We start from the raw sequence: 12,114 nt of genomic DNA on the forward strand, positions 1-12,114 counted from the left end.
TCACACACACACACACACACACACACACACACACACACACACACACACACACACACACACACACACACACACACACACACACACACACACACACACACACACACGCACACACACCTGCATAACACACACACACCTGCATAACACACACACACACACACCTGCATAACACACACACACACACACCTGCATAACACACACACACCTGCATAACACACCTACACACACCTGCGTAACACACACACACCTGCATAACACACACACCCCTGCATAAGACACACAGTGAGCTCCAAAAGTATTGGGAGTGTGACCATTTTTGTTATTTTGTTTGGGGCGGCAGGTAGCCTAGTGGTTAGAGCGTTGGACTAGTAACCGAAAGGTTGCTGGATCGAATCCCCGGGCTGACAAGGTTAAAATATGTCATTTTGCCCCTGAACAAGGTAGTTAACCCACTGTTCCTAGATTATCATTGAAAATACTGACTTGCCTAGTTAAATAAAGGTAAAATTAAATAAATAGTTTTGGCTCTATTTGAAATGATGCGACAGACTGTGAGCTGTATTTGAGGGTATTTTCAGTTGAAAGGTTTAGAAATTACAGCACTTTATGTGCATAGTCCCTCCATATTATGGGACCAAATGTACATTTACATTTAGCAGACGCTCTTATCCAGAGCGACTTACAAATTGGTGCATTCACCTTATGATATCCAGTGGAACAACCACTTTACAATAGTACATCTATATCTTTTTTTTGGGGGGGGGGGGGGGTTAGAAGGATTACTTTATCCTATCCCAGGTATTCCTTAAAGAGGTGGGGTTTCAGGTGTCTCCGGAAGGTGGTGATTGACTCCGCTGTCCTGGCGTCGTGAGGGAGCTTGTTCCACCATTGGGGTGCCAGGGCAGCGAACAGTTTTGACTGGGCTGAGCGTACTGGGAGAAATCCCCTTGTATGTGTATTAAAGTAGTAAAAAGCTTAGTTTTTGGTACCATATTTTGAAGAAATGTCCTCTGGTCTGATGAAGCAAAAATAGAACTGTTTGGCCATAATGACCATTGTTGTGTTTGGAAGAAAAAGGGGGAGGCTTGCAAACCGAAGAACACCATCCCAACCGTGAAGCACGGGGGTGGCAGCATCATGTTGTGTTGGTGCTTTGCTGCAGGAGGGACTGGTGCACTTCACAAAATAGATGGTATCATGAGGTAGGAAAATTATGTGGATATACTGAAGCAACATCTCAAGACATCAGTCAGGAAGTTAAAGCTTGGTCGCAAATGGGTCTTCCAAATGGACAATGACCCCAAGCTTACTTCCAAAGTTGTGGCAAAATGGCTTAAGGACAACAAAGTCAAGGTATTGGAGTGGCCATCACAAAACCCTGACCTCAATCCCATAGAAAATGTGTGGGCAGAACTGAAAAAGCGTGTGCAAACAAGGACGCCTACAAACCTGACTCAGTTACACCAGCTCTGTCAGGAGGAATGGGCCAAAATTCACCAAACTTATTGTGGGAAGCTTGTGGAAGGCTACCTGATACATTTGACCCAAGTTAATCAATTTAAAGGCAATGCTATCAAATACTAATTGAGTGTATGTAAACTTCTAACCCAATGGGAATGTGATGAAAGAAATAAAAGCTGAAATAAATCATTCTCTCAACTATTATTCTGACATTTTACATTCTTAAAATAAAGTGGTGATCCTAACTGACCTAAGACGGTGAATTTTTACTAGATTTAAATGTCAGGAATTGTGAAAAACTGAGTTTAAATGTATTTAGATAAGGTGTATGTAAACTTTCGACTTCAGCTGTAGACATGTCTTAAATGGGCAGAAAGCTTAAATTCTTGTTAATCTAACAGCAGTGTCCTATTTACAGTAGCTATTACAGTGGGAAAAAGACCATGCTATTGTTTGAGGAGAATGCACAACAAGAACAAAAATGTATCACGGGAACTGGTTTGATACATTCACCTCTGAAGGTAAATAATGTACTTACATTCAGTAATCTTGCTCTGATTTGTCATCCTAAGGGGTCCAGAGATAAAATATAGTGTATTTTTTGGGGGGAAAAAATATTTTATACTCAAATGTGATACAGACCCCACTGTTGTCTCTGGCTCGACACCAACCCCACCCGGCCATCTAGATGTGTGAAGTTTAGTGTCTTTTCTGTAGGGAAGCTAATTATCCATCATGTATGACATTCCTATATTTATGTACTTAAAAATGTATAAATTGACCAATTCAGTGCATTTGGGCAAACTTGATGCAAAATATTGTGTTTTGAGGTAATTCTTCACTGGATCAGTCTGAAACTTTGCACACACACTGCTGCCATCTTGTGAACCACATCTAAATTACACCTAGGATCCTAAATTAATGTACGGCCTTTCAACTGCATTTCAAAGATGCTTCTTTTGGGGGGGGGGGCACACGTCTTTTTTGTTTTTATTATCTTTTACCAGATCTAATGTGTTATATTCTCCTACAGTAATTTCACATTTCCACAAACGTCAATGTGTTTCCTTTCAAATGGTGTCACGCCCTGACCTTAGAGATCTTATTTATTCTCTATGTTTGGTTAGGTCAGGGTGTGACTCGGGTGGTAATATCTATGTTTTCTATTTCTTTGTTTTTGAGCCGAGTGTGGTTCCCAATCAGAGGCAGCTGTCTATCGTTGTCTCTGATTGGGGATCATACTTAGGCAGCCTGTTTTCCCACCTGAGGTTTGTGGGAGGTTGTTTTCTGTTTAGTATTCTGTTACCTGACAGAACTGTTGGCTTTTCGTTTTATTACTTTGTTCGAGTATTTTTTGATCAAATAAAATCATGAACACTTTCCACGCTGCGCTTTGGTCCACTCATTCCGACGAGAGCCGTTACAAGAATATGCATATCCTTGCTTCAGATCCTGAGCTACAGGCAGTTAGATTTGTGTATGTCACTTTAGGCAAAATTTTAACAATAAAATAAAGGTTTGACCCTTAAAATATATACACAGGTTAGTACCAGTCAAAAGTTTGGACACATACTCATTCCATGGTATTTCTTTATTTTTTACTGTTTTCTACATTGCAGAATAATAGTGAAGACATCAAAACTATGAAATAACACATATGGAATCATGTAGTAAGCAAAAAAAGTGTTAAACAAATCAACATAGATTTTAGATTCTTCAGAGTAGCCACCCTCTGCCTTGATGACAGCTCTGCACACTCTTGGTATTTTCTCAGTCAGCTTCATGAGCGAGTCACCTGGAAAGCATTTCAGGGTGTGCCTTGGTAAAGTTAATTTGTAGTATTTCTTTCCTTCTTAATGCATTTGAGACAATCAGTTATGTTGTGACAAGGTACTGTAGGGGTGGTTTACAGAAGATAGCCCTATTTGGTAAAAAAAAAAACAAGTCCATATTATGGCAAGCTCAAATAAGCAAAGAGAAACGACAGTCCATCATTACTTTAAGACATGAAGGTCAGTCAATTTGGAAAATGTCAAGAACTTTGAAAGTTTCTTCAAGTGCAGTCGCAAAAACCATCAAGCGCTCTGATGAAACTGTCTCTAAGGACTGCCACAGGAAAGGAAGACCCTGAGTTACCTCTGCTGCAGAGGATATGTTCATTAGTTACGAGCCTCAGAAGTTGCAGCCCAAATAAATGCTTCAGAGTTCAAGTAACAGACACATCTCAACATCAACTGTTCAGAGGAGACTGCGTGAATAATGGCCTTCATGGTCGAATTGATGCAAAGAAATCACTACTACAGGACACCAATAAGAAGAAGAGACTTGCTTGGGCCAAGAAACACAAGCAGTGGATATTAGACCAGTGGAGATTTTTTAGATTTTTGGTTCTAACCGCCGTAGTAGGTGAACGGATGATCTCTGTGTGATTCCCATCGTGAAGCATGGAGGAGGAGGTGTGATGGTGCTTTGCTGGTGACACTGTCTGTGATTTATTTAGAATTCAAGGCACACTTAAACAGCATGGCTACCACAACATTCTGCAGCGATACACCATCCCATCTGGTTTGCCCTTAGTGGGACTATTGTTTGTTTTTCAAGAGGACAATGACCCAACACACCTCCAGGCTGTGTAAGGCTTCATCAATAAGTGCAGCGATGACGTCGTCCCCACAGTGGCTGTACGTACATATCCCAACCAGAAGCCATAGATTATAGGCAACATCCGCATTGAGCTAAAGGCTAGAGCTGCCGCTTTCAAGGAGCGGAGGCTTATAAGAAATCCCGCTATGCCCTCAGATGAACCATCAAACAAGCAAAGCGTCAATACAGGACTAAGATTGAATCCTACTACACCGGCTCTGACACTCGTCGGATGTGGCAGGGCTTGAAAACTATTACGGACTACAAAGGGAAACCCAGATGTGAGCTGCCCAGTAACGCGAGCCTACCTGGTGAGGTTTTTATGCTCACTTCAAAGGATGCAACACTGAAGCATGCACGAGAGCGCCAGCTGTTCTGGATGACTGTGTGATAACGCTCTTGGTAGCCGATGTGAACAAAACCTTTAAATAGGTCAACATTCACAAAGCAGCTGGGCCAGACGGATTACCAGGACGTGTACTCAAAGCATGCACGGACCAACTGTCAAGTGTCGTCACTGAAAATATTTGGCATGGGTCCCCAGATCCTCAAAAGGTTCTACAGCTGCACCATCGAGAGCATCCTGACCGGTTGCATCACCGCCTGGTATGGCAACTGCTCGGCATCTGACGGTAAGGCGCTACAGAGAGTAATGCGAATGGCCGAGTACATCACTGGGGCCAAGCTTCCTGCCATCCAGGACCTATATAATAGGCGGTGTCAGAGGAAAGCCCATTAAATTGTCAGAGACTCCAGTCACCCAAGTCATAGAGTGTTTTCTCTGCTACCGCACGGCAAGCGGTACCGGAGTGCCAAATCTAGGACCAAAAGGCTCCTTAATAGACATTCCGCTAGCGGAACACCTGCTCCAATATCCAATGATAGGCGTGGCGCGAATGACAAATTCCTCAAAAATACAAAAACTTCAATTTTTCAAACATATGACTATTTTACAGCATTTTAAAGACAAGACTCTCCTTTATCTAACCACACTGTCCGATTTCAAAAAGGCTTTACAGCGAAAGCAAAACATTAGATTATGTCAGCAGAGTACCAAGCCAGAAATAATCAGACACCCATTTTTCAAGCTAGCATATAATGTCACAAAAAACAAAACCACAGCTAAATGCAGCACTAACCTTTGATGATCTTCATCAGATGACACGCCTAGGACATTATGTTATACAATACATGCATGTTTTGTTCAATCAAGTTCATATTTATATCAAAAACCAGCTTTTTACATTAGCATGTGACGTTCAGAACTAGCATTCCCACCGAACACTTCCGGTGAATTTACTAAATTACTCACGATAAACGTTCACAAAAAACATAACAATTATTTTAAGAATTATAGATACAGAACTCCTTTGTGCAATCGAGGTGTCCGATTTTAAAATAGCTTTTCGGTGAAAGCACATTTTGCAATATTCTGAGTAGATATCACGGCTAGCTATTTTGACACCCACCAAGTTTAGCCCTGACCAAACTCCGATTTACTATTAGAAAAGTTTGATTACCTTTGGTGTTCTTCGTCAGAATGCACTCCCAGGACTTCTACTTCAATAACAAATGTTGGTTTGGTTCAAAATAATCCATAGTTATATCCAAATAGCGGCGTTTTGTTCGTGCGTTCAAGACACTATCCAAGGGTGACGAAGGGTCACGCGCACGACGCATTTCGTGACAAAAAAATTCTAAATATTCCATTACCGTACTTCGAAGCATGTCAACCGCTGTTTAAAATCAATTTTTATGCCATTTTTCTCGTAAAAAAGCGATAATATTCCGACCGGGAGTGGTGGTTTTCGTTCAAAGACGAAAGAATACAAACATGGAGTCGACTCGTGCACGAGCCTGAGTCTCATAGTAATGTGACCGGCCACCATCCAAATGCGCTACTGTTTTTCAGCCAGAGCCTGCAAAGCCACGATTCAGCTTTTTGCCGCCTTCTGAGAGCCCATGGGAGCCGTAGGAAGTGTCACGTAACAGCAGAGATCCCCTGTATTGGATAGAGATAATCAAGAAGGCCAAGAAATGGTCAGACAGGATACTTCCTGTACAGAATCTTCTCAGGTTTTGGCCTGCCAAATGAGTTCTGTTATACTCACAGACACCATTCAAACAGTTTTAGAAACTTTGGAGTGTTTTCTATCCAAAGCTAATAAATACCCGATTTAATCTGGTTACTACTCCTGCCCAGTAACTAGAATATGCAAAGAATTATTGGCTTTGGATAGAAAACACTCCAAAGTTTCTAAAACTGTTTGAATGGTGTCTGTGAGTATAACAGAACTCAAATGGCAGGTCAAAACCTGAGAGATTCCTTTACAGGAAGTAGCCTGTCTGACCATTTCTTGAACTTCTTTGCCATCTCTATCTTTTACAAAGGATCTCTGCTCTAACGTGACACTTCCTACGTCTTCCATGGGCGCTCAGAGCCCGGGAAAAAACAGAATGTCGTCATCCCAGCCCCAGGCTGAAACACATTATCGCCTTTCTCAAGTGGCCGATCAAGGGACTGTGGGCTTAGGCGCGTGCCCTGGCCGCCCCCGTCTTTGTGATTTTTCCTCTGTTTGCCGAAAAAAGGAGATTCCCGGTCGGAATATTATCGCTTTTTTAAGAGAGAAATTGCATAGAAATTGATTTTAAACAGCGGTTGACATGCTTCGAAGTACGGAAATGGAATACTTAGAATTATTTTGTCACGAATTGCGCCATGCGCACGACCCTGATTTACCATTTCGGATAGTTTCTGGAACGCACGAACAAAACGCCGCTATTCGGATATAACGATGGATTATTTGGGACCAAACCAACATTTGTTATTGAAGTAGCAGTCCTGGGAGTGCATTCTGACGAAGACAACAAAGGTAATAACATTTTTGTTATAGTAAATCTGATTTTGGTGAAGGCTAAACTTGCCGGGTGTCTAAATAGCTAGCCCGTGATGGCTGGGCTATGTACTTAGAATATTGCAAAATGTGCTTTCACCAAAAAGCTCTTTTAAAATCGGACATATCGAGTGCATAGAGGAGTTCTGTATCTATAATTCTTAAAATAATTGTTATGCTTTTTGTGAACGTTTATCGTGAGTAATTTAGTAAATTGTTAGTAAATTCCCCGGAAGTTTGCGGGGGGTATGCTAGTTCTGAACGTCACATGCTAATGTAAAAAGCTGTTTTTTGATATAAATATGAACTTGATTGAACAAAACATGCATGTATTGTATAACATAATGTCCTAGGTGTGTCATCTGATGAAGATCATCAAAGGTTAGTGCTGCATTTAGCTGTCTTCTGGGTTTTTGTGACATTATATGCTAGCTTGAAAAATGGGTGTCTGATTATTTCTGGCTGGGTACTCTGCTGACATAATCTAATGTTTTGCTTTCGCTGTAAAGCCTTTTTGAAATCGGACAGTGTGGTTAGATAAAGGAGAGTCTTGTCTTTAAAATGCTGTGAAATAGTCATATGTTTGAAAAATTGAAGTTTTTGTATTTTTGAGGAATTTGTAATTCGCGCCACGCCTATCATTGGATATTGGAGCAGGTGTTCCGCTAGCGGAACGTCTAGATGTAAGAGGTTAACAGCTTCTACCCCCAAGCCATTAGACTGCAAAACAATTCATAAAAATCGTCACAGAACAATTTACTTTGACCCCCCCCCTTTAGTACACTGCTGCTACTCACTGTTTGTTTGTTACCTATGAATAGTCACTTTGTCCCCACCTACATGTACAGATTACCTCAACTAGCCTCTAACCCCAACACTGACTCTGTACCGGTACCCCCTGTATATAGCCTCCACACTGACTCTGTACCGGTACCCCCTGTATATAGCCTCCACACTGACTCTGTACCGGTACCCCCTGTATATAGCCTCCACATTGACTCTGTACCGGTACCCCCTGTATATAGTCTCCACATTAACTCGGTACCGGTGCCCCCTGTATATAGCCTCCACATTGACTCTGTACCTGTGCCCCCTGTATATAGCCTCCACATTGACTCTGTACCGTAACACCCTGTATATAGTCTCCACACTGACTCGGAACCGGTGCCCCCTGTATATAGCCTCCACATTGACTCTGTACCGGTGCCCCCTGTATATAGCCTCGTTATGTTATTCTTATTATGTTACTTTTTATTATTACTTTTTATTTTAGTCTACTTGGTAAAAAATGTCTTCTTGAACTGCACTGTTAGTTAAGGGCTTGTAAGTAAGAATTTCACGGTATGGTCTACACTTGTTGTATTCAGCGCATGTGGCAAATAAAGTTTGTTTTGATAAGGGCTTTTTAACCAAGAAGGAGAGTGCTACATCAGGTGACCTGATGTGCTACATCACACGACCTCAACCCAATTGAAATTGTTTGGGATGAGTTGGACCGCAGAGTGAAGAAAGTGCTCAGCGTATGTGGGAACTCCTTCAAGGCTGTTGGAAAAGCATTCCAGGTGAAGCTGGTTGAGAGAATGCCAAGAGTGTGCAAAGCTGTCATCAAGGCAAAGGGTGGCTACTTTGAAGAATCTAAAGTCTAAAATATATTTTGATTTTTTTAACACTTTTTTGGTTACTACATGATTCCATATGTGTTATTTCATAGTTTTGATGTCTTCACTATTATTCTACAATTTAGAAAATAGTAAAAAAAAAAATAAGAAAAAAAACTTGTATGAGTAGGTGTTCTAAAACTTTTGACTGGTACAGTATATAAACACAGGCCGCAGCTCCCCAGCGTGAAACACAGAACACATTGAGAGACATTACCAGCAGTCTATCAGCCTCTATCCGTTCTATACGACAGGAGTGGGAAGAGGGTTCATTCTTTAAAACAAAGTTCAACTTACTTTTATGAGCAGGGCCGTCTGCACTCCTATATAGTCGATTAACTGGAGCTGGGCCAAAGCCTATAGGGAGGGACAGAAGAGAGAGTGTTTAGGTTTGACCATGAGAAGTATGGCCCCTGAGCTGAATTATGAAACAGTCTCAACTATAACCACTCTTCTTGGTTTTACTATATCCCTCTAGAGCAGGATTATTCAAATCGTACCCTATGTGGTACTGACTACTGCTGGCTTTCTGTTCTACCTGATCATTAATTGCACCCACCTGGTGTCCCAGGTCTAAATCAGTCCCTGATTAAAGAATGAAAAAGTAAATCCTATGTGATATACTTTACTGTGTAATGCTGATTCTCTATTTCACCATGAGAAGAGAAACTGTGTATAATTCATACATCTTATTGAAATAGACAGATACTGTCCTGTCTGTTCTGTCTGTCCTGTCTGATGGCTCTGAGCCATGTTCTTCTGTGTTTCCACTGACTGGCTAAACACTTTATAGAGTTGCTGCAGTAAGCACGCACACACACACACACACACACACACACACACACACACACACACACAAATGGACGCACGCGTACAAACACAGTACGATTAAGGGCTGTGGTTTGGGGTGAGATTGGGCCTTTTAAAAAACAAAGGATTAAAACAAGGAAACAGACAAACAGCAAACATAGCAGTCATTCTGCTTCTACCTTCTCTCCCCATACCCCTCTCCTCCCCCTCTCCTCTCCTCCCCCTCTCCTCCCCCTCTCCTGTCCTCCCACTCTCCTCTCCTCTCCTCCCCCTCTCCTGTCCTCCCCCTCTCCTCTCCCTCTCCTCTCCTCTCCTCCCCCTCTCCTCTCCTCCCCCTCTCCTCTCCCTTTCCTCCCCTCTCCTCCCCCTCTCCTCTCCTCTCCTCCCCTTTCCCCTCTCCTCTCCTCTCCTCCCCCTCTCCTCTCCCTTTCCTCCCCTCTCCTCTCCTCCCCTCTCCTCTCCTCCCCCTTTCCTCCCCTCCCTTCTCCTCTCCTCCCCTCTCTCCTCTCCTCCCCCTCTCCTCCCCCTCTCCTCTCCTCCCCCTCTCCTCTCCTCCCCCTTTCCTCCCCTCTCCTCTCCTCCTCCTCTCCTGTCCTCCCCCTCTCCTCCCCTCTCCTCTCCTCTCCTCTCCTCCCCCTCTCCTGTCCTCCCCCTCTCCTCTCCTCTTCTGTCCTCCCCCTCTCCTCTCCTCTCCTTCTCCTCCCCCTCTCCCTCCCCTCTTCTCTCCTCCCCCTCCTCCCCATGCCCCTCTCCTGCCCCTTCCCTTCCTTCTCGTCTCCCTCCCCCTCTCCCTGTATGGCTTTAGATAACAGTACAATTCATTCACACATTCTTTATATCCTTACTAAAAAAATAAGCTCAAAGTTCTCAGTGAACATCCGGCTGCCCAGTGCCATGGTTATGTGTGTGTCTGTGTGAAGCACACCTCCATGAGGACAAACAGAGCAGCGAAGAACAGCAGTGTGGCCCACTCCACTCTGTGCAGAATGATCTCAAAGTCCTGGATGTCAGCCAGCACCAGCAGCCACAGGGCACCGAAGATAGCTATCCAACCTGGGGGAGAGAGAGAGGAGAGAGAGGACCCTGAGATCAGGCTACAGCCAGCCCCACAGAGCCCCGGGGATATCTATTCAACCTGGGGGACAGAGAGAGGAGAGAGAGGACCCTGAGATCAGGCTACAGCCAGCCCCACAGAGCCCCGAGGATATCTACCCAACCTGGCGGACAGAGAGAGGAGAGAGAGGACCCTGAGATCAGGCTACAGCCAGCCCCACAGAGCCCCGAGGATATCTATCTGACCTGGGGGACAGAGAGAGAAGAGAGAGGACCCTGAGATCAGGCTACAGCCAGCCCCACAGAGCCCCGAGGATATCTACCCGACCTGGGGGACAGAGAGAAGAGAAAGAGGACCCTGAGATCAGGCTACAGCCAGCTTGCTTGACCAACGCTGCGGCACAATCCAGCCATGCCACTGCAACCCCACTGTGTTTAGTGCTTGCGCTCTTGGGCACGCACAAAAAAACCACAAGGAAGCCTTTAGGGTTTTGAGTCTAGAAGTGCATGAAATTAAGCTGAGTAGTAGTACAATTTTGTTTAAACATAAAGTGAGTTAACAAATCCATAAGATACCATACGGTCAGAGTACGACACGGTTCTGAGAGTTAAAACAGTGTTAATCAGGAACAATTCTATCCTGCCTCTACTCAGTTTAGATTCCACTGTACTTGTTGTGTTTTTTTTTTCCACTACAGTCCAGTTTGCTTCCCAAATGACACGTTATGGGCCACTGGTCAGTAGTCCAGTTTACGTCCCAAATGACACGCTATGGGCCCCTGGTCAGTAGTCCAGTTTACGTCCCAAATGACACGCTATGGGCCCCTGGTCAGTAGTAGTCCAGTTTACATCCCAAATGACACGCTATCGGCCCCTGGTCAGTAGTCCAGTTTACGTCCCAAATGACACGCTATGGGCCCCTGGTCAGTAGTCCAGTTTACGTCCCAAATGACACGCTATGGGCCCCTGGTCAGTAGTCCAGTTTACATCCCAAATGACACGTTATGGGCCCCTGGTCAGTAGTCCAGTTTACATCCCAAATGACACGCTATGGGCCCCTGGTCAGTAGTCCAGTTTACGTCCCAAATGACACGCTATGGGCCCCTGGTCAGTAGTCCAGTTTACGTCCCAAATGACACGCTATGGGCCCTGGTCAGTAGTCTAGTTTACGTCCCAAATGACACGCTATGGGCCCCTGGTCAGTAGTCCAGTTTACGTCCCAAATGACACGTTATGGGCCCCTGGTCAGTAGTCCAGTTTACGTCCCAAATGACACGCTATGGGCCCCTGGTCAGTAGTCCAGTTTACGTCCCAAATGACACGCTATGGGCCCCTGGTCAGTAGTCCAGTTTACGTCCCAAATGACACGTTATGGGCCCCTGGTCAGTAGTCCAGTTTACGTCCCAAATGACACGCTATGGGCCCCTGGTCAGTAGTCCAGTTTACGTCCCAAATGACACGCTATGGGCCCCTGGTCAGTAGTCCAGTTTACGTCCCAAATGACACGCTATGGGCCCCTGGTCAGTAGTCCAGTTTATGTCCCAAATGACACGCTATGGGCCCCTGGTCAGTAGTCCAGTTTACGTCCCAAATGACAT

General features: G+C 44.2%; 1 protein-coding gene across 1 annotated transcript in view; it reads right to left on the reverse strand.

Moving 5' to 3' along the window:
* The window catches only part of oca2 (oculocutaneous albinism II), a 306,618-nt gene that overhangs the window by 38,215 nt on the left and 256,289 nt on the right, over nt 1-12,114 (reverse strand). Inside the window, exons 19-20 of the mRNA XM_045687206.2 lie at nt 10,389-10,516; nt 8,951-9,010 (exon numbers count right to left, since the gene is read on the reverse strand). Of these exons, the coding sequence (XP_045543162.1) occupies nt 8,951-9,010; nt 10,389-10,516 (188 nt within the window). The remainder of the gene's footprint in view (nt 1-8,950; nt 9,011-10,388; nt 10,517-12,114) is intronic.

The sequence above is a fragment of the Salmo salar genome, chromosome 10 (genome assembly GCF_965601325.2).
Source record: "Salmo salar chromosome 10, fSalSal1, whole genome shotgun sequence".
In the NCBI taxonomy this organism is placed as follows: Eukaryota; Metazoa; Chordata; class Actinopteri; order Salmoniformes; family Salmonidae; genus Salmo; species Salmo salar.